The 24,412-nt window shown below is 34.1% G+C and overlaps 2 protein-coding genes across 7 annotated transcripts in view; both read left to right on the forward strand.

Moving 5' to 3' along the window:
* Positions 1–11,723, forward strand: part of Cv-c (crossveinless c) — a 310,299-nt gene extending 298,576 nt beyond the window's left edge. For all 6 annotated transcript variants that reach the window (XM_021331060.3, XM_049837538.2, XM_049837539.2 and 3 more), the window contains 12 exons: positions 771–880; positions 1,759–1,926; positions 2,876–2,988; positions 3,322–3,574; positions 3,919–4,022; positions 4,344–4,471; positions 4,961–5,120; positions 5,715–5,809; positions 7,325–7,462; positions 7,669–7,809; positions 8,132–8,317; positions 8,705–11,723. In XM_021331060.3, the coding sequence (XP_021186735.3) occupies positions 771–880; positions 1,759–1,926; positions 2,876–2,988; positions 3,322–3,574; positions 3,919–4,022; positions 4,344–4,471; positions 4,961–5,120; positions 5,715–5,809; positions 7,325–7,462; positions 7,669–7,809; positions 8,132–8,317; positions 8,705–8,819 (1,711 nt within the window). In that variant the 3' untranslated portion in view covers positions 8,820–11,723. The remainder of the gene's footprint in view (positions 1–770; positions 881–1,758; positions 1,927–2,875; positions 2,989–3,321; positions 3,575–3,918; positions 4,023–4,343; positions 4,472–4,960; positions 5,121–5,714; positions 5,810–7,324; positions 7,463–7,668; positions 7,810–8,131; positions 8,318–8,704) is intronic.
* A 2,467-nt stretch (positions 11,724–14,190) lies between these two features.
* The window catches only part of LOC110373724 (putative glutathione-specific gamma-glutamylcyclotransferase 2), a 30,807-nt gene continuing 20,585 nt past the window's right edge, over positions 14,191–24,412 (forward strand). The window contains exon 1 of the mRNA XM_021331064.3: positions 14,191–14,665. Coding sequence (XP_021186739.1) covers positions 14,486–14,665 — 180 coding nt within the window. The 5' untranslated portion in view covers positions 14,191–14,485. The remainder of the gene's footprint in view (positions 14,666–24,412) is intronic.

A 24,412-nucleotide genomic window follows, 5' to 3' on the forward strand; every position in this document is an offset into this window, starting at 1 on the left:
AAGCTAAGAGCAAAGTGATAGATGGAATGTTTGCCCAAAATGTGCTAAGCTAAAATTTACTTAATCTAATAGGTTCCATGACAGGGTTGAAAATAGTGATTCGAATTAGTCCATCTTTTAGATTATCAAAAAATTTAGACAGACTTTTTATTTTGACATAAACAAATCTAATGAATCTTTTCTTTAGCGAGTAATAGGCTATGAAACATAAAACTTGCCCGGAACAATCCACGCGTATCATCGTCCAATTACGAATTCTAGGTTTTTAACTACGGCAATTTATTTAGACCTTTGATTAGTCATAAAGGCGGTTAACTGTAATGCAATAACTAAGTGAAGCTATTAAGAGTTTTATAGCTTAAGCTTAACTGTACTTTCTTACTAACCTTGAAAGGAATTTTCTCGAACATACCAGTGTATTTTATTTAATTATCCTACTGCAAGGCGCAGGCATTTTATTATTGAGAAGGAATGAGCGGTACCTAATCGCTTACTCAGTGTGGATTGATAAAATGACTCCTAAAGTCCAGGTTTCCTTGAGATATTTTCTTTTACCTTTATAGAGTCAGTTGGTGTAAAAGAAACTCTTAGAAATTATGTGATTAACGTAGAAAATTTACATTGTTACTTCTCTAACCTGGAATTGAACCCGCGCTTCATACTTGAGAGGCAGGTGCTTTAACCACTAGGCCAGTACGACTCCTACTTGAAGATCCCAAGTATTTTCTTTAAAATCAAGAAATTCACTATGGATTATTTAAATCTTTCAGGAACAACATTCAGCGATGGTATTCGTTTAGGACAAATGCGTTGAATGGTGGACCCAAGGCGAATAACACATTGACACCGACCCCAAACCAAAAGGACCCGGATTCGTATCGTAAGTTATAAATAAAATAGAATAATAAAATATAGTTATTTATCTATGTCTTTCTAATGCAACTAGAGAGACTTTATATGGCCCCTTTAAATAAATACTCCGAGTAACTTTTTGCACTAAGAAAATGGTACTTAGGGTTTCAGAATTCAGTTTTTAGACACAATGATATTTTCTTAATTTTTTTTCTTCAAACATTTTTTCTGTTAAGCTTACTTCAGCTAGTGAACAATCTAAATATATAAAACTCAAAGGTGACTGACTGACTGACATAGTGATCTATCAACGCACAGCTGAAACCACTGGACGGATCGGGCTGAAATTTGGCATGCAGGTAGATGTTATGACGTAGGCATCCGCTAAGAAAGGATTTTGATCAATTCTACCCCCAAGGGGATGAAATAGGGGATGAAAGTTTGTATGAAACTTTGTCAATTTTAAACCGATCGGACTGAGACTTTGCATGCATAAAGCTACTATGGCGTAGGCAACCCTTAAGAAAGGATTTTGATAAATTCCATCCCTAAGGGGATAAAATAGGGGATGAAAGTTTGTATACATCTTCTTAGATTTTATGAAGAAGTCCTGATGACGAAGCAGAATTTTATGACGACGTTCGCTTAAATACGATTTTGATTAATTCAACCCCCATTCAACCCCCACGGGTGATAAAATAAGGGATGATGAAGGATGTAAAATGTATTAGTTTGAACCTATCAGTACGTAATGCGACTGCTAAGTGCTAATCCTAATTATACTGTCACGTGAAAGAATGCTCCTACGGGATAAGTAGTATTTTGACTATTCTATATTGCCCACGCAGACGAAGTTGCGGGCAACAGCTAGTTGTTAATATAACACATTTCATCCGCATTTTTCAGTATCCCGGCCAATGTCATCACTGTCATGTGGTCAGCTCCACATTTTGAGGAAACTGGCACTTCTTCGACTGACAGCCTGCATGGAACGATACTGTCCTTCACACAAGTCTGGCTGGAACTGGGAACTGCCTAAACTTATTAGGAAGATTAAGACTCCTGATTATAAAGGTTAGTGTTATAATCTATAAAATATTATGGTGAGAAAGTAAGTCCGTCTGTCTGTTGCGCTTTGGCGCTAAAACGGGTGAACTGAATGAGATACAATTTAGCGCAACGGTAGGTGGTAGGTACAACTGCCTTAGCGACGGATAGAGTAACTTTGTGTGACATAAAGTCATAATTTATAGATGTGATAGTGCATACGAAACAAATAAAAATAATAATAACAGACTCATCAAAACAAGGAAACAAAAATATTCAACCATCAAAAGGCTTAATTTTGGAAATGATTGATGAGTATGACAATGGATCAACAAATGTCTGTTTATATACGACATGGTATTTTCGTCAATCAACATGACAAAACAAAGCTTTTCAAAAGAAAGGGATTTCCACGCAAAATCATTGCAAATAAAATTCAACCAAAACGTTACAATGTGACATTTAGGACTCCTAAATCACAAAAGCCTTTATTATCCTTCCTCAAATATATACGGAAAAACATGAAAAATCACACGCAAATTTTCACCTTATCATGTATGGGGTAAGGTGCACTTTCATTTGAATGAACATGAGGACCCTTTGACGTGATCCAATGGTACATAACAATGAAGAAATCAAAATATATTTCCAACGTTTATATTAAGTATTATTAAGTGTATTCATCCCTTGAATGTTAACTGCCCAACTTTCCCCTTTAACGTAAGATGTTTGGGGGAAAGTGGGGATTATCGGGCAAATGTTATTCTTACTTCGTTGACGAAAAGTTTTGGGTGATTGTAAATAAATAGATTTCGTGTTGAAAATAACTAATACAACAGGAACAAGGTACAGGAACCTAACACATGGTACAATTTATAACCATCTGCTCGGCTGTCTACTCTAAATATTTTGAATTCCAGGTACATTTTGTGTATTATAATGTATCTATATAATGGTAATATTTCTTCTGTTTCAGATAAGACAGTGTTCGGTGTACCCCTAACAGTGTCTCTACAAAGGACAGGACATGCGTTACCAAAGCCTATACAGTGTGCATTGAATTGGCTCAAAAACAACGCTTTAGATCAAGTAAGTACATAATCTGTCTTCATTTTATCTATCCTTCATTATTATTTTGTAGTCATAGGGTTAAGTAACCTTGATGCGGTCGGTCCTTAGATGACCATCCTGTCATTCTTTAATTCATCTTGATTTCTGAAAAATGTATCTATTGAAGATTAGCTGACTATCAACACAAGTTTGTTGTCAATTTTATGTTTAATCTGGATGTAGTAGAAAACAATTTTGCTAATAAATAAATACTATGAAACTAAAGAGTTCTAGGACTCTGAGATCCTAACAATTGTTTTAAAGAATCAAAACCAAATATCGAAACTAACCAAAACTACAAATCCTTTTCAGATGGGTATATTCAGAAAAGCCGGCGTAAAATCCAGGATCGCGAAACTCCGTACCACAGTCGAGGCTGCTGGGGCTTCTAACGCCAGCTTCGCTATAGAGAATCTTAACACCATGGAACCGAACCAATCGAGTTTGAACTTCGATGGAGCACAAGCGCATGATGTGGCCGACATGGTGAAGCAGTACTTTAGGGAGCTACCTGATGCGTTGTTGACTAATAAGCTTAGTGAGACCTTTATTGCGATTTTTCAACGTGAGTATATATGGTACCTATTATTTAATTGTATGAAGAGAATGAAGAAAAATATTGTAATAATTACCTACTACTGACTTACTACCGATTCATGAAAATCCACATCTTACATGAAGTACATATTGTCGAATGTCGAAGTCAAGTTGCCTTACAGAATTTTGAACACCATTTTTGCACTTCTGCCATGTTTTTTCACTGAATGCACAATATTATTTCCTTTGATTAATGGGCTCGCACCGTCGCATATAGAGAAGCGTTTATTTCGATACACGTACCTGTGTACCTTTCCATTACCTATGGAAATGACTAATTCAAATGATTACTTATCAATGTAATATTTTCAGATGTTCCCGAACCTCTAAGGCCGGACGCAGTACAGTGTGCGTTACTACTGTTACCTGAAGAGCATTTAGAAGCGTTGCATTCTCTACTCATATTCCTAGCAGATGTAAGTAAAAACAGAAAGACCACTGTTCAACCATATTAGTATTTTTTTTTTTCATTGACATGCATGAGTATGCATGCTTTAAGTATTCTCTGTCACTCCTCTAGTTGTTTGGGTGTTATTTTTTTATCATGGAAGTGCCTCAAATTCCCATTTTTAATCATGAGAACAGCTTCAAACACATTTCTTTTCAATTGACATCATCACCTTTATTGTGAAAAAGCACTTTATTCTACAAGCCTACCTTTATTCTACCTTCACCGATGTTTGTGTGTCTTACATTTTTTTTATAACGTACTTATTTATGTGAACTATAATTTTCAGGTGGCGGAACATTCGGCTGTGAACCAAATGACGGCATCAAACTTAGCTGTCTGCCTAGCTCCTACGTTGTTGAGGTTACATCACGCACCACCACAAACTGGAAGCACTAAGGAAGGGAACTCTAATAGGTACCTATTTTTCTTTTAATACAATAAAGAATGGTCATGAGAAGACATAAGCATTTTGGTCCTTTGAGACTTTTAAATGAGTCCTAAAGTACCTATATACAGATAATGGGTTCATTTTTTATCAATGTAACTTACATAAATTATTTAAAATTTTACTGATTTTACTGATCATAGTTGCCCATTCCCCTCTTCATATAAGCATCTAAACGTCAAAAATAAAATGCTACTTTTTCTCGACTCACTAACTTTAGAGTTCAAAGTAACACCAGTGCTTAATATCAGAAGTTTTATCATATTTGTCTCTAAACACCCAACGCACTTTATTCCCAGAATGTTAATCGGGAGCGTAGAGGACCAGTGACAGATCAGCAACATTTTCTTGACCGATTGACTTTATATCAGTTTAAAATAACCTTTAAATTGTACCCATATTTGGAGTTTTTTTTTTTTGTATTATATCTTTAAACACCCAACTTATTCCATTGTCAGAATGGTAATCGAGAGCGTCGCCGACCAGAGACAGATCAGCGAGAGCCGCGCGGCGCACGCGTGCCTGCTGCTGCTCATACAGGCACACAAGCAGCTCTTCCTAGCACCCGCTGACATGCTCGCTAGGTGCAAGTTTAATTACTTCGAGGAGAGTGTGCCGGTAAGTCATCTATACATCTAATCGATATAATAAAAAGAAAACAAGGCTCCTAAACTAATGAACGAATTTGGAAAAGTCTTTTTCTGTTGGAAAGGTACACTATTCTCGGGTGATATAGACTATATTTTATCAACGTAAGGGAATAATTTTCCTGAGAATGGGGTGAAACCGCGAGAAAATTGCTTGTAATATAAAGTAAATGCTTGTAGTATACAGGAAATGTTATAGTAAGTACCTAGATTGAGAGAAAGTTGATCAAACAATAAGTGTTAAAGAGAAAATTGAGGTTAATTCTATTTTCCTATGAAGCTTAAGGAAGTAGAATACTTCCTGTAATGTAATAAATGCAGAGTAGATCCCTTTTATGCTATAATTTGTCTTATGTCATGCATAGGGATTTCTGAAGATTGTTAATCATCAATCAAAGGAAAAGTAATGTAATATTTAAAGGAAATATAATACTAACCGGACTCTCCCAGATCATTTCCTAGTTGATTCATCTAAGAAAATAATATACCTAACTTCCTGAATCAGCGTTGTAGAGAATCATGAGGAATGGAAACAAATAATCCAAAATCCATTCTGACATTCCAGGTCGCGCTCGAAGAACTGGGAGCAGACTTCAACCAAGACTGGAAAGGTTTCCAGCAAGCCTGTATCAAAGCTTTACTCAAAGAAGCCAAAGAAAAGTAAGTTCTATCTTCACAGCAATAAAGCCCATATTTCCAAAATCCTTGAAGTACTAAGTAGACTCTGAATTCATAATTCTCTTCAAAATTTCTTTGTGTAAACTTGTCTCTTATAGAGTCTAACTTTTTTCATGCTTTTTTAGAGTCTGTGGCCGATCAGGAAAGAGGTGAGACATCGGTGTTAGAGCGTATATCCACCTTATCATCGATTTTTATAAAAAACATCTGTTCTTTACTGATTTTCAGAAGTCCTAAACCTAATATCCTACAATGGATATTAGAAACTCTCATATAAATATATTTTCGAAAATTGTGGTTTAGGTGCAAAATAAAACAATGAATATTTATCAATAGTTTCTTAAAAAAATATCTGGCTTAGGGTAGGATTGACGGTATAAGACGAATAGAAATCTTTCAACTCATCTCCTAAAAATTATATGAATTTATAGGCACATTTTATCGCAAACCAATCTCATAACAGATACGTGCAGTAGTTTTTACATAAAATATTTTCTACACCTCCATATTTGTTTAGATTCAATACCTTGTTTTCCAAAATGTGGGAAATGATGAAAGATTCATTAATAGTTTTGTTAGTAAAGTATAATAATTCACAGTTATGACTAAATATACCTTAGGTAACGTCCGCGTCAGTGGGAAAATTGGAAAATGGGACGACCGAGCAAAATGTTTTTCAATATTTTCCCTTTCCATGTCCTTTGATTTGTGGTTAAATATAACATCATCATAAGACCTTTATATAACTGAAAGGTAAATTATGAATCATGGGAACATTTCTTCTCATAACTGAAAAATTAAATCAACATTCACAGCGTAATTTTAATGGCTTCATGTTGCAACTATGTCCTTTTTCTGTAGTATATACGCGAATCGTCATAAATAAATTGGAGATGCGGTTTTATATGAAAATGGAAACGTGTGACCTTACAAAATAAGTACGAAGTTTTGTGACAGATTACCAGTTAGTAAACATATACAAAATCAATGAAGAACAGATGTTCTCTACCCAAAATTTTCATCTAAAACACTGATATCATGTCACTACATGTAGTCCTATCATGGCCACTTAGGTGTTATATGTAGTGTTACTGTTATTTTTTTCGATCTAAATGTTGCTTCTTTAATATAGGTGGACTGGTTTTAGACAACGTTTTATTGGCTTTAATTACACATAAATAAAATTACTAAGGACTGTTTTTTGGCATAGATATAACAGTCACTATAAATGATGGAATATAAACATCATGACATAATCTACTAAAAAGAATACAATTTTATCAATCGGCTGTTACATACTAATTTGATGTATAATAATAGTTTTTAAAATAAATAGAAAAACGGGAATGATAGAAAATTAAATAACAAAAATTAATTTCATTTTTTTCTATTTTTAAATGGATGATTCGCATGCTCCAGTGTTTGATTAGATTTCAGGCTTTTTTATTTGGATTCCAGAGTCAGAATGGAATTTTAACCCAGGTTGTATAATTCCAGAACACGTGGGTGGATGTCAGTGTCAGGAGCTGCTCCTCATGTGGAACTCTGTTGCAAGAAGGTTGGGGATGGACATCCATTGAGGTTATGGAGAGCTACCACCGATGTGGAGGCGCCGCCACAGGAGGTTATGCAAAGGTAAACTTCAATTAATTGTAGAGATTTCCAATAAATAGTTTAGTTTTTGCATTTTTAAATATTAGAATTCTTTACCAAAGCAGTATAGGTACTGAGTACATATGTAAAGTGTTGCCTAAATAAGATGAAAGATTATATCATATTTGCCAAGACTAACTTAGTTTCATGAGTTTAAAAATAAATAATTGATATTCTCGAAATTTCAGAATACTCCGAGAGCGGCATATATGGGACGACTCACTAGTGAAGTGGCGAGTCGCTGAGAAGCTGGGCGCAAACGCAGAAGTATTCCAGTACGTCACGGCATCTAGCATCAACCTACCTTCAAGAGATTATTGTGTTTTACGGTAAGTTTATATAGTATTTCTACATTTTAAAAAGCTACCGTCAAACTGAGAGAATGTGGAGGAAATTCGCATTAAAATTGTTAGTGCATGGTTTGTCAGCACAAATTGTATGACGTTATTGTGACCATTTCATATGTAATAACTTTTTATGCCATAACACTACGAAGGAGTGAAAGGGCGGCGTAGGAAAGCATAGCGCTTTGTAAATATTGACTTCAAAAGTGCTAATGATTTTGACTAAACAGGTTACGTTGGCAAAAAAAACTATCTAACTATTTAATGATATTCAATCTCATTTAACCCACTACCTCTTATTCTTCAGGTCATGGCAGCAAGGCGGCACAGCAGGCGGGTGGTGCGCGGTGGCAGAGACATCGGTAGCGCACGGCGCCGCGCCCCCCGGTGCCGCGCCACAGGCACGCGGCGTCGTGCTCGCCTCGCGCTACCTCGCGCAGCCCGCCGGGAAGGGCAGGAGTAGACTCGTGCATCTGGCTAGAGTTGATACCATGTAAGTTTACTTGTCACAAACTATTTGATCAGATCTTACCTTTTTCTTATCGAGTGAGGTTTAATCACCTAACAAGACCTGGTATCAGAGTTTTGTCAAATCCTCGCCTAACGTGGAGTTGTAACAACGACTGCTACCGACTGAGTAGCAATCGGGGACACCAGCTTACATGCCATTCCAGGCACAATGGTGTAACTCCGCCATCTTCCCGACTCCGGGCTAGTCTGTGGAAGTTTCTAAAACCCATAAAGCGATTTCGCCCAGTCCCGGGAATCGTACCCGATATCTCGTGCTTAGCAGTTGTGCTATGTGACAAGGAGACAATTCTCCTAATTATGTGGTAACCGTTTCACCATATACTAATGTTAAAATATTTCTTGGTTCCAGGGGCCGAACACCAGAATGGTACAACAAATGCTACGGACACATTTGCGCGCTATACCTCGCCAGAATCCGAGCGTCCTTCAAACATAACACAGAAGGTCCCGAATCGAATGTATGATCCAAGCATTCCACTTAAGCCGGCGCCATATTGGAACTGGCTTAAGTTGACGTTTGTGACGTCACTGTACATACTTCTCTAGAGTTCCATGGAATTGTATAATGGAATGGATTGGCGTTTTTGCCAACACTGGGCTGGTTAGAGATGTACCTAAATTTACATTCTCTGATTTAAAAATAAGTGATTATGGGATATTAATATATTATGTCTATTAGTATATTATGTACTAGTTATGGAAAGCAATAGATTTTCAAAATATATTTATTGTTATCAGTAATGGAAAACACATGACTGTGTAATAAAAGATACAGAAATCTACTTTTGGATAGAATCTTAAGAAATTGTTGACTATAGACTGCACGATATAATAATTACATAAATGATTAGATATTTCAATGTTACGAGTATAATAATTCCAAAATGGCCCAAGCATACAATATACTCAAATAATTTGCTGACAGTAGGTAAATAGAAATTCGACATATTCAATATACATAACAGAATTACTATATTTACTACAATATTATCATATTTAATATTAAGTACATACATATTTATATTTCGACGTGAATATTTGACCAAAATTATAATTATTGTAGGCAATAAAAAAAAGGATCTGATATGGTCTTATATTATTATGTAGAAAAGTTTTGCAATATTTAAAATAATTTGTGAGCATTTGTCTTGCAAATATTTGAACAGAATCATAATAATTTGAATTAACCGCATAATAAATTTATATTCATTAGCAGCCTTACTTATAAACTTGAATTAAATTTAAGTAATACTTAAGGGCTGTTTAAAAAAATTCTTACTTATTAACTTTGCTTAAGCATGTCTTAACTAACATTTAATCACTACTTAAGACTTTAAGTAGTGATTAGTTAAAATGTTGCTTAGAAGGTGATTAGAGATTTTATAAGTAAGGGGGTAGGTTTTTAAAATATTCTTTACCTACCTCTGTAACACAAGTTGTTCTAGCTAGACCCTTAGCCCCAAAAGGGACCTACCAAAAAGCCTGATTTATTTGAAAATTTAGTTAGATATTATTAATTAATATTAGTCTACCCCGTGGTGCATTGTAAATATAAGTTATATTTTAAATAAATTCATTAAAAACTCAATATTACAATATTGTTATTGAATAATATAATTAACAAGAAATCTCGTTGAATAATATTTGAATATAAAAATTATTCTGTTTTACCATACCCTATGTAAAGTTATCGTTACATATCACTAGTCATATTATATTAATAAAAATAATAATCAAATATAAAACACATTTAACCGTACCTGTCCTGTGTTCAGGAACATAGTATTAAATTATATTTAGGTACATTAATTATTCATATTATATTATATTCAATAATGTAATAAAATTATGTAATTTTTGAACGTTGAGGTGTATCAGAATGGAATAAAGTGTATGTTCTATTGAATAATATTGTTGTATGTGTATTTGTAAAAAGTCTGATTGTAAATAGTTGCATTGTTAGCTTTGATAGAAAATGACCATCACAATTTTAATGTACTTAGAGTAATTGCTATATGAAGCTGTGTTTCATATAACGCAGAAATGGGTTTTCTCCAGCAAGAGAATGGGTAAAATGTTGTTGCTTGTGGTTAAGTCTTATGGGTGTTATGCACCTAAGATCTTCCTATATTTAATACGTCATTCAGTATTGGTATAAGTAAGATGACTAACGTAGAAGTAGGATAGGGTTTACCCTTTTCCCCCACACCCTTTTATCATAAACCACAAAGCTACATGTTTATGAAACACAGCTTCATACAGAATAAAAAATATTTTCCTTAATGGAAAATCAATTTGAAGCCAAATATCGCAAATTGAAGATATTAAATCGCTTTTAAAAATAGATTTAAATGATATTTTTAATTATTAATCTGTAATCTCAATATTATAATGTTGTTAGTTACCTATGATTTCACAAATTGTTGGTGCAGTTATTCATAATTAATACGTGAATGTGATGTGAATTCCAGAGACAGTTTTATAAGTAATGGCAACTCTTAGCATTAGGAATGTTTGTAGTTGACTCGCGACTTTTTCCAATCCTAACTTTAATCGAGGGAGTCTACAGGTTCCAATTCCGTCAGAAAATTCTTACGTAATTGCATTGTATAGGCACTTAAGCGTTTTTAGTATAAGGTGTTAAAAGTCATATAAAAGAAGACGTTTCTGGAATTTTCTCAACATTCTGAAAATATTTTGCTCTCAAGATAGTTAGGAAATCTCCCGAGTTGGCGAGTGGACTTTCGATGTACTAGGTTAATTCAATTATAAACAAACATACATCACATCATCAAACTGTAAATAAAGGCCAGTTACATGTTAATCTCATATGTACCAATTCCAAAAAATAAATATTTAACATACTTCTTAGTTTCAGATAAAATATAAACATTTCATTCCATAATTGGAATTTAGAATAGTTTTCCATTCTGGAATTCCAGTTCTAGAGAATAAAAAAAATGAAACAAAATACGCGCGGAATTCTAAATAGGAAAACATGAAAATAAAACCGTTTTCAGGCATTCCATAAATACTTAATATTTATTACAAAATGAAACCAAATAATGTAAATGAAAGTCTGTCAAATAATTGTGGTATAAAAATGATTTTGGAATAAAAAATGGGTGTGTTCAGTTTTAAATATTCGACAGACTGTCATGAATTTATCCGCCATTTTACCATATTGATGTTCACAGTATTGTATCTGTTTAAAGCACCGTCTGCATTTATTGTAAAATAAAATAAAATGTTCCAGCAATTAACTGAAATATATAACCCTTTAATACTCCGTGTCTGTTTTATCGTGTAAAATAAACTAATGCATTGTGATTTATTCTTTATGAAAATATATGGACCATTGTATTAAATCTTTTTGGAGTTTTATTTAATTCTGGCTGTTTTCCCGCGGTTCCACCCGCGTTCCGTGGGAACTGCTATAGTCCACATTGGGAAAGAATATAGCCTATGCTACTCGAGAAGAGTGAAGCTTTCCAAGCTTTCAGTTGCGGAGCCTTTTGAGTACAAACAAGCAAACAAAAAATTTTTTCCTCTACAATAGGTAGTTTGCTCTACAATTATATTGCAATAGTTAATCATTTTCAGACAAAATAATTCATTATTGAATGACAGAAAAGGATAAAAACGTTTATTTCAAAGAAAAATAGCGGAATGCCACTTACGTTTCAATCGTAATCGAGTCGGGATTGGATCGCAGTCGAACGTAAATCGAATGTTTTTAAGTAAAATTAGGAGAATCGTGCCCCTGGCTTCGAACCCGTGCCCTCATACTCGAGGTTGGTTCTTTGCCCACTAGGCCACCACGATTTTTTTCAGCATCTTGTTATAGGTACTAAAATATCTCTCGTAGCTATTAAACTTAGCATAACAAAGGCTAGAAGGTACCTAACTCCCTATTTATTTAGATAACTTATTTTCCCTAGAACATGTTTATGCAGTATTTTCTGACCTCAAACCGCATTAAGCAATATATGCTTATCTGCATGCTCCTATGCCTATCCCAAGTCTATCCCTTTGTCTCAAAGGGAAAGTCCCTTATAAACAATGGAGTGTGTTTTATGCAGCTAATTACTTTTGGTTACCCCAAATTACATTTTTATAAAAGCTAAAGCTATAAGCTGTAGGTAGGCACTTTAAGTACTACCAAGTTTTATCAAAATGCAACCATTTGTGCAAGAAGAAGTTACAAATACACCATTTCGCCTATAGAATATCAGTGAGATAGAATACATACGTGAACCATTTAATAAACAAAACATTCGAGTACTACGGACTGGTAAACGCCCCAGCGTATGACGGCCGCCAAGTAGTCAGGGGGCCCGATTCTCCTAAGTTAATAATGTCAAAATCGAATAGAAATCGAATCGCAATATGATCGCAATAGCAGTTTTAATCATATCGGGCATTCTGCTACTAATAAAAGACCAATCGTATTCGATTGACATTTGATTGGTGTGCGATTGGTCTGCTGTTTTGGTGATTTTGGTCTATACGGTAGTTTGCTGTACAATCATTTTACAATAGTAAATCATTTGCAGACAAAATGATTCATTATTGAATGACAGAAAAGGATAAAAACGTTTATTTCAAAGAAAAAATAGCGGAATGCCACATACGCTTCAATCGTAATCGAGTCGGGATTGGATCTCAAACGAATCGGGTCGAACGTGAATCGTATGTCGCTTAAGTAAAATTAGGAGAATCGCGCCCCAGATGAACTAACAAAGGTCGTCAGTAGGCGCTGAATGTAGGTTTGCAGATGTCTATCAAACGAGTGTCCTAATTACAGACCAATAATTTTGTTCACTAGTTTACTCACTACTTTATCGAGGTAATTTTTGCCTGACCACTTAAGTTCAATTTACAGATGTGTTAAAAATAAAATCCTTTTACCCGGTTTTACTCGCGTCCCGAGGGAACGACTTCCCGTACCCGGGTAAAATATAGCTGATATTACACGGGGATATTGTAGCTTCCGAACAGTTCCGAACAAGAGAACTTTCCAAATCGGTTCAGTAGTCCTAGGCTGTGCACATCGTGCTCTCAGTACTCGATCATTATTTTGCTCGAATATTAGATAGGTACAAGTATAGCTACAGATTACCTATCTACTTTAAAGAAAAGCAATAACAACGGGGCGAGGCTTATTAAAACAACCACAAATCAATGAAAGCAACTCTTTTATTTGATAAATAAAATGCAATACTTTTACAATATTATTGTTTGGACCGAAAACCGTGAACATTGAGATAGAAAGAGAAACAAAAAGATTATTTCCTACTTTAATTCTTTTACTAGATACGAGTTCATCAAAACTCCCGCAATGCCTACATGTTGAATAGTTATGTCTTTATAGTTATATCATGTTGGCATGCCATTAACGATCATTTACGATAGCCGTAAGTAATATAATTAATTAATCATAGAAAGAAAATTACCGCAAAGACTTTCATGCAAGGGATTCAAAAAATTGCATCAGATTGTAACGACCAATCAGCGAACAGTTCCTCTCAAGGAGAAAGGTTATTGGGCGGGGGGAAAATCCAGTTACCACAACAAAAATAAAAGAAATACGCAACGTTTCTTTGCAAGTAGAAAACTTAAATAAAATTGAGTGCTATCAGTTTACTTTAAATGTAATTAAATTAATAAAATAAACTTTTGGCAATATCTCGTAGAGACATACATTAAAAACAGAATTTTAAGCGAAGCAGATCTTCACAGATTGATATTGACTTAATTCTTGCGTTTGTCAGAACGAGGAATCACGCGTAACGGAACGCAAATACGCGCCATTGCTCGCTGACTGCTGCTAAAATACAAAACGAAAAATGTCAATTGTCAGTCTGCAATATAAGAGCGCAATGGGTGGTCGTTTAAAATTTAAATATAATTCCTAGTGCTAGTTTATTATTTCATGTGCGTATACTAAATACTAACAATGAGACACAAGTAGAATAATAAAAGTGAAGTAAAATTGTGTGATTAGAGCACGCGACTCGGTCCTTCGCTTTCTAAAATTTCCATTCTTTATTTGAATTCGCGAAGTGCTACGAGATAAAATTGGATAAAAACATTTTAACTTAAAATTGTCAAATAAATTAGAATAAATATGTCAGAAGAACAGAGTAAAGTCATGGAAGCGAAGAAGGAGCCATTCTGGGTGTTTGGGTACGGTTCGCTGTGCTGGAACCCAGGTTTTGAGTACCAGCAGTCAATTACTGGGTACGTGAAGGGATTCTCAAGAAGATTCTGGCAAGGAAACACGACACACAGAGGGACTGATTCGAAGGTAATTTGACAAAAATATTTCGTTATTGACATACGTCTACCTGCTTGCATCATCCAAATAAAATAATTGATTTTTAATTTATTTGACTGAACGCACGTTCTGATTTCAAAATATTTTAAAAGTAAAACTAATGAGCACCTATTAATAGGGCCACAGAGGTTGAATTCAAAAAGATTCTAATTGGAATAACACTGTTTTGTTTTGACAAAGTTCAGTGAACCCAAATAGTGTTTATTTTGTCCAACTGTTTAGGCACAATGATATTCAATGACTTGTTTTGAAAATAGATTTCTTAGTAAACAAATGACATTTGTTTTTTTGAACAGGTCACTATAATTAGATGTGGAATAAAATATTTTTAGTCCTAACAAACAATAATTTAGCATAATTATACTTTTTGTATTAGTAACCTTTTTTATTATTTTATGCCATGAAGGGAAATTAATTTATGGTTGATTTATAAATTATAAGTTGTAATAAATCATGTATTTGATCCAATGATCTCATTACAAGTAGATTATACTGAAGTGTTCAGGTCAAGCCAATTAGGTCACGGTTTAATGAGAGATTTCATATGAAATGAGCGGTTTCCAACATTAACTATATAAATAAATTATTTGATTTAATGTTCTCAATAAATAACTAGCAACTGAAGTTGGCTTTCTTTAAGGGACTTCATTTTTATTCCATCTCTATATCATACTATTCCATTGTTATTATTCTTCTTATCACTTTTCCATCAATTGTGCCTATTTCTGGCTTTATTTTTATTTTATGACAAACATCTACAACAGCTAAACAGCTAACAAACAACATTATGCAACTATAAACCAATTGAATTTTTTTTTTCATTTTAATCTGTTGAGAACATGCTTAAAAGAGATTTTTTTTACAATAATTCACTAACACACAACATACATATATCATGTATTCCAATTAACACTGTTTTGTATTCATACAAGAATAATTAGATTCATATAAAAATCAAATAAGTACACTACAAATAGCCAGTTCTATCAGCAAGAGAACATTATCATATATGTGTACCTACTTAATCCTTTAATAAGTCATTAAACTAGCTTAGTATTATCATTAAGCAAATATTAGTGTTTGCTTACTATACTTAATATAATCCTGTACCGATAAGTATTGGATTTGTTGTAGACTCGTCTAGCTGATAACCAATGTACATTGGTAGGTACATAATTACATTTTCACAGCCTTTTTATCGTCCCACTGGTTGGCACAGGCCTCCTCTCACTTTCTAAGTTTATCTTGTACTTCAATTGCTATTAAAAGGAGAAGGAAAACATCTCGACGAAACCTGGACTATAAAGTCTGAAATCACCAACCCACATTGAGCGAGCCTGGTGATTAACATTGTATTTGGCAGGAAAATGATTTCACATAATATTTTGGTATTTAAATGGCATTTCTTTTAACCACAACACAACAGAATTTATGTCAAATTACTTAAATCGGAATCCCGGTTCGAGTGTCTATTGGATTATCAATATAACAAGTGCTCTTAAAAACAGCATTTAAACACTTATATGAAGAGGCTGTTCATACTATGATAACACATGGGATTATGACTGAAAATGTCACATACATCATTATTGCTTGCGGTTAAGCAACACCCCAGCCAGTCGAGATATGGATGGGTGACCTTTCACTGCAAGGCAATTTAGAGAAATATTACTTAAATATTATAATCATTTTGTATGTCATTGTATCGGCAGTTCTTCATAAGTAAAAACACAAACCTAATAATGCCATAATAAGTGACAAAAGAGTAACATTTGCGGTTCTGCTAGTCCGCCGAAAGCAATGCGTAAGAAAGTGTGTCAGTGTACTAGTTTGGTATTTAACGGCTTTCATATTCACATTAAACGTGCGTCAAATTGTTCATTGAACAGGTGATTTTGATTTTATCTGAATGATAAACTGTAGATTCCTATCCATCTATCCATTGCATTTAGAGATCGAGTTTTGATGCTCTATAAATTCCTCCAATCTCTAATCTCAAAACAAACGGATAGATAATTTAAAGAAGTAGCCATGGATAATTTGGGCAGGCCATTTGATGAACCTTTTTTTCAAAAGCACACCATGACCTAATGACTCGTTTACGTTTGACGTACAAAGTAGATCTATTCTACGTTCTAAACCGCGATTTACTGAAACGTGTTCTGCATTACGGTAGATTGCGGTTTGACAGTAGCAAATGCATAATATGTATATCCTTTGTGTACCTATATCATAGGTGAGTTCTTAATTAACTTTGTATATTAGGTATCACCCGCAATGATACATGGACTGCTGCACCTGAATGATCCGATAGATGGGTCTGAATTGTACACAGAGAAAAAACTCTCGTTGTGGCCACATACGACTATACCACCCAAAATCAAAATGCATTTATTCAAAGTTTTTGCGACAAGGCCTACTTATTTCAGCTATCCGGGGCAGATCTTGCTACATTTATCCCTTACAATCTTTTTCAATTCCGTTCACACGTACCAATGTATAAAATATGGGTAACACAATCGTAATAGGTATGACAAAAATCTGCATAAGCGAATTCCCCACCGGAATTCCTTTACGCAATAACCTTCAAATATTATTCTTCACAAGTGTAACTGGCGAAGATTCAAGGTGTGGATGCACTTTCTCACGAGATGCGTTGACGCATCGCGACCGACAATCTTCTGACGAATCGAAATTAGCCGAGGTCGCGAGAGTATTGTTGAAATAAAAAGGGGCAGATATTTTTAGTAATGTGAAAGACGAAAAAAAATTCAGTTTCCCCTCATTTTCTAGTACGTATAAATAAATTAAATTAAATACTTTTTCTAATCGGAATCAAATAGGTAAGTCCCTTGTCTCTCATAGGATCTGCAGGCTTTAAGAAAATTACTAAAGTTTTATCATCTGGGTATCCAGCCTGTTTCTGGGGGTCTGCTTGCTACCAAAATTGGTAGTTTATAATCTCGACTTTCCCCGGAGAACACCGAATAATTACACTAGTTTACATGACTTTTGTTCATGAAATGGAATACATACGGTTACATTACTTTGGGTATCTACATCTCGGAAAAAATATTTTAAAAAATCCAGCACGTCAGGTTTTTGAAATATTTATTAAGAAGATTTTTACAAAAAACACATCTAAATAAACGATAGACAGTTAAAAATGGGTAATTTTTGCTCTTTTTTTATAAATATTTTCATCTGTATCTCTCACAACAGACCAACAATAGTCCCCTAGCATGTTTTCGTCCCAAAAACCTTGATAATTTTGCTCAAATAATTTTAAATCTTGGTGAAATCGCTCACCGTGTTCATCACTCACACTACCAAGATTTTCTGGAAAAAATCTACGTGGGAATGCAAAAAATGAATTTTTAGTGACGTATTTACACCTATACGCTCATAATTATGCAAGAAATTTTCAACGATCTCTTTGTAATTATCACTTTTTTTATTGCCTAAAAAATTTTTAACGATACTTTTGAAAGAGTTCCAGGCTGCGTTTTCTACATCGGTTAAAAGGCTCTCGATTTTTGTATCGTCCAATATTCTCCTGATTTGAGGACCCACAAATATCTTCTTCTTATCTTCCTTTAATTTAGCCGCAGAAAGATTCGTAAATACAGAGCAGAGATATTGAAATGCAGGCTTGGACTTATCCAAAGCTTTGGTAAAATTTTTCATCATTGGTTTACCAAATTTCAGTGATCTATTTTTACCTGAATACCAGGAGCTGAGGACCAATCTGCAATTAGTGCAAATCACATGAGGAACCCAATTTTTATCTTGATTTGACACCGGAAATCCAAAATATTGTAAATAGGCTTCTTGCAATGGTTTTGTTAAAGGGAAACCACGATTTAACTGAACAATTTTCCCACAAACATAACAAAATCTATCTGGATGTAGTTTACACACTCTAGATGACATTTTTATATAAAAATGAGACTTTTGATTCACACAGTTGTTTACAAAACAGAACGATAAACGCATTTAAACAACTGCGGGTAGATAAAAAAAAAGTCATCGATATCTCTGAATTATGACGTGCTACGAAAAATAAAAAAAAATTTTTTTAGTAACCATCCATAGCCTACTTAAATAATATAGGTTTCATTTCATGAACAAAAAAAAAATATTTTTTTGTAAACTAGTGTTATTAATACTACGGTATTTATTACAATGGCAGACTTATGAAACAGAACAACAGATTACTCAACAACACATTATGTTTACAAGGAAATTGGATATCGTGTCAGCTGGCTAAACAATTCTGGTTATCCTGATGACGTGTTTTCAATTTCACTTGACGTTACTGACATATTATGTACTTTTGCTGGCATTCAATGCATCAGTGCGTCAATCAAGGTCAAGTTTATTTCAGCAAAGAATGTGGAGTCTATTGTCTTTCGGAAGACAGGAAGCTTGAAAGAATTTGATTGAGGCTAGAGGTAATTGGATGCTTTTTAGGAAGTATGTGTTGGATTATATAAAGCAAAAACTAATACCCCTAACTTTCGATAACATTGTTCTTTGTTCTATCTGAACAATCTACTGTTTATTTAACTCTACACACACTGCGTCACGGGATCTTGTTAGACGGACGTATTGCTTCCAAGTACCATTTAAAGTATAGAATAAATATTTCAATATCAAATTAGTATATTATTTCTTTTAATCCCATACCTCCTATAGGTTATGGGCCCAGTGCGAAAAAGGACTTTTAGTAGTGAGAACATTCAGTAGTGCGTAGTGACAGTAAAGTGCATAGTTGTAAATAAAAATAAAGTTGTGACAATGGAAAAAGTGAAAAGAAACATTAAGCCTTTTAATGGAGAAAAGTACAGTGTATGGAAATTTAGAATTCGTACACTGCTTTCAGAGTTAAACTTGCTCAGTGTTATTGACGAAGAAATTCCTGGAACGCGATCCGCTGAGTGGGAAAAGAATAATAAGGCAGCCAAAAGTATTATAGTCGAATATTTGGCGGACTCATATCTTAATTATATTAATGAAAATGGGACTGCTCAAGCAGTTTTTAAACATTTTGACGCGATCTATGAAAGGAAAAGTGTAGCAACTCAATTAGCGCTGAGAAAACAATTATTGGGATTAAAATTAAAAGCCGATATACCCTTGATCAAACACTTCTCAACATTTGACGATCTGCTGACAGAATTATCAGCTGCTGGAGCTAAATTAGAGGAAACGGACAAAGTAGCTCATTTATTACTTACTCTCCCGAATACATATGATGGCGTTATCACTGCAATTGAGACACTATCTGAAGAAAATATCACTCTCGGTTTTGTAAAAACTAGACTATTAGATCACGAAGTAAAATTAAAAAACGAGAGTCGTGATACCAGTTTAAAGATACTCCATGTTGAAGAAAAATATAATAAAACAGATACAATCGCACAAAACAAAACTATTTGAAGAATACAACATTCAAGAAAACAAACAAACAAAAATTTGTGAAATGTCATTACTGTGGACGCAAAGGACACAAGAAACAGGATTGTTTCTATTTCAAAAGACAGACAAATATACAAAACAATGCCCCAGAAAGGACAAGACAAGTCCAAACTATTGCCCTGCAAGAGGGAACGACCTCGAATTCTTCTTTTTCAGGATTTGCGTTCATGACAAGCGCATACCATTATGAAAAAGACCACTCGACAATTAAATTCCTATTAGATTCAGGAGCGTCTGATCACATCACAAATAGAGATGATCTCTTCACATCGTTTGAATGTTTAAATCCTCCTTTAAAAATTTCAGTAGCTAAAACAATACATTTATTTCAGCAACTAAAAGGGGAAACATAAATCTTATCAGTCAAACAGGAGTGCAAGGAATACTTACAAATGTATTGTTCTGTGCCGAAGTACCATATAATTTAATATCGGTATCAAAGATGCAGCAAGCAGGATTCACCATAATATTTGATGACAAAGGCACACAAATTACAAAGGAAGGTAAAATCATCATGAAAGGTAAGACATTGAATAATCTTATAGTTCTAGAGTTTAAAATACCAGTAATAAAAGGGGAATCCGCTTCCCAAGCATGTTATGTTAATGAAAATAAATATGAATTATGGCATCAACGCCTAGGACATATAAGTAAAACTAAATTCCTGCAGTTAAAATGTCATAATATGATTGATGACTTAGATGAAATAAATACCGTAACTCCAAATGATAAGTTGTGTGAAGCATGCATAAATGGGAAGCAGACTCGCCTGCCTTTTAATAAAGTTAAAGACAAAAGTTACATTAAACGCCCTCTGTTTATTGTGCATTCAGATGTTTGTGGTCCTATAACACCTCCAACAATAGATAACAGAAATTATTTTGTTTTATTTGTTGATGAATACACACATTATTGTGTGGTGTATATGTTAACTTACAAATCAGAAGTGTTTACAGCTTTTAAAGACTATGTCGCTAAAAGTGAGGCTAAATTCAATTTCAAAGTAGTAAATCTTTATAGTGATAACGGTGGTGAATACTTATCCACCGAAATGAAAAACTACTGTAGAGAAAGAGGCATAAGCTATCATTTAACAGTTCCTAGGACCCCACAGTTAAATGGTGTTGCAGAACGTATGGTTCGCACAATAACAGAAAAAGCTCGTGCTATGTTAAATGGCACTAAAGCATCAAAACGTTTTGGGGAAATGCAGTTTTAACTGCAGTTTATTTAATAAATATTACGCCTACGAAAGCTTTAAGTCAATCAAAGACACCATACGAGATGTGGCATGATAGGAAACCAAGCGTTAAAAATCTCAGAGTTTTCGGTTCAACTGTATATGTTCATAATAAAACCAGTAAAACAAATTTGACAATAGGTCGTGGAAAGGAATACTGGTAGGTTATGAACCCAATGGTTATAAAGTTTGGAATACAGAATTCGAAAAATATGAAACTGTAAGGGACGTTGTAATTGATGAGACTAATTTTATCGAATCTAGGCCTTCATTACGACCTGAACGGAGTAATAATACATATTCCCAAGACGAAACTGATAATGACTCCGTAACAAAATCAGTGTCTTATAAGTCTCATAGTTCTGGCCCTAAATCAGATAGCTCTCAATCTGATGAATGCAGTACAAGTAAAATTCGAAAAATCGGTAGTCATGAAATACCGAATGAACCTGAAAATGAATCTGAGAGTAGTTTGAAACACAAAAATCAGGATAAACCTGATGAATTTTTAAATTTACGAAGAAGTGAAAGACTGAAAACATGTTCGCGTAAATCATATAATGAAAATGACTATGATGTCTATAGTGCGTTATCCATCACAAGTAATATACCAAAATCATTAAATGAAATTAAATCTCTGAACGATAGGAATCAGTGGGAAAAAGCAGTCAGAGAAGAACTCAATTCTCTTAAGAAAAATAATACATGGACATTAGTACCAAAACCATTAAATAAAAATATTGTAGACTGTAAATGGATATTCACTATTAAAATGACGTTTCAGGTCAACCTTCAAGATATAAGGCACGTCTTGTCGCTAGAGGTTTCAGTCAAGAATATCTTAGTGATTATAATGAAACATTTGCACCAGTTGCTAGAATAGCAAGCTTTAGATTCTTAATTAGCTACGCAAATCAATATAATTTACTGATTCATCATATGGATGTAAAACAGCATTTCTAAATGGTACACTAAAGGAAGAAATCTACATGAAAGTTCCTGAAGGTGTAAAATGTAAAGATAATTACGTATGCAAATTAAACAAAGCTCTTTATGGCTTAAAACAATCAGCTAGATGTTGGTACGAAACATTTGAACAATGTCTCAAAGAAATAGGTTTTCAGAACTCCCCAGTAGATAGGTGTATATATATGAAAGGTAAAGGAGACATTTCTAAAATATTTACGTAATCTTGTACGTCGATGATTTAGTTATAGCATGTGCAGATTTGCAAACAATGAATAATTTCAAAGCATATTTAATGACTAAATTCGAAATGACCGACTTACACGATATCAAATTATTTTGGGCATTAAAATAGAGAGACACCATGATAAAATTACTTTAGACCAAAGTGCTTACATTAAAACCGTTTTGAATAAATTTAATATGAGTGATTGCAATCCTATAAACACACCGATGGAGCTTAAATTAAACTATGAAGCTCTTAACGCTGATAAGAAGTGTGACGCACCATGCCGTCACCTGATCGGTTGTTTAATGTACATTATGCTTTGTACGCGTCCGGACTTAAGTACATGCGTAAATATTTTAAGTCGGTACACAAATAAGAACAATAAAGAATTGTGGTTATGCTTAAAGCGAGTTTTAAGATATATCAAAGGCACAATTGATTTGAAGTTAACATATACAAGAAATAATTACAATAACATCCTAAGTGGATATGTCGACTCAGATTGGGGTGGCCACGATTGTAATGATAGGAAAAGCACTACTGGATATGTGTTTAAATTATTTGATCAAAATACAATTACATGGTGTACAAAGAGACAAACATCAGTAGCGGTCTCGTCTACTGAATCCGAATATATGGCTTTATATGAAGCTGTTAAAGAAGCATTATGGCTTAAGTCTCTGGCAGAAAGCATAAACTTAAAAATTAATAAGCCCATTATTTTATATGAAGATAATAACGGATGTATTAGCATAGCTAATAATCCAACAAGTCATAAAAGGTCCAAACACATAGATATAAAATATCATTTCTCTAGAGAACAAGTTGAGAAAAATGTAATAAAATTAAATTATATTTCCACAGGTAACCAGTTGGCAGACTTGTTGACAAAACCTTTACCAGTCGTGTCTTTTATAAGACTGAGAAAAGGATTGGGTATAGAATAAGTTTTAATTTAAGTACAATTTCATTATGAAATGGTCTGATCAGGTTTTTCTGGGTTTTCCCTGATCCTGTGCAGCAAATGTTGGACCATTATTGTACAGTTGTCCCAGACCTTACTTGGAAGTATAATATGTTACGTCGTATTTATAAGTTGGTATTCACTTTGTAATGTTGAATTGTAGACTAGATACTGTATAGTAAACTAACGAATGACTAAAAGTTAGGGATTAATTTTTGAGGGGGCGTGTTGGATTATATAAAGCAAAAACTAATACCCCTAACTTTCGATAACATTGTTCTTTGTTCTATCTGAACAATCTACTGTTTATTTAACTCTACACACACTGCGTCACGGGATCTTGTTAGACGGACGTATTGCTTCCAAGTACCATTTAAAGTATAGAATAAATATTTCAATATCAAATTAGTATATTATTTCTTTTAATCCCATACCTCCTATAGTATGAAATGGACTTTGCCGTTTTAGTGTATAACTTGAACTTGGAAAAGAGATAAGAGTGGTTACTTTTTTATATAAGCTGGGATAGCATCAGATGACCCACGATAGATAACATTGTCTTCTAATTTTCCGAGACAGAAAATGGCTTCTCGAAGGAGATCAGCAATCTACGCTAGGCATTACAGTTCTTACGGCGTACGCGCAGAAACTATTCCCTCACCGTCACAGTCCCATAACGAAACCAAACAAGATATTTAACTACGTCCAAATCTAAAAAAATTTCGACGTATTATATTGGATGCTATCATGTAACGCATGTTATCTCAAATTGGGTATTGGTTAGGCAAGTAGTAATAAAACGCGAAATCGTGCTCCACATATAAATAAGTAAATATG

This window comes from Helicoverpa armigera, chromosome 23 (assembly GCF_030705265.1).
Source record: "Helicoverpa armigera isolate CAAS_96S chromosome 23, ASM3070526v1, whole genome shotgun sequence".
Classification (NCBI taxonomy): Eukaryota; Metazoa; Arthropoda; class Insecta; order Lepidoptera; family Noctuidae; genus Helicoverpa; species Helicoverpa armigera.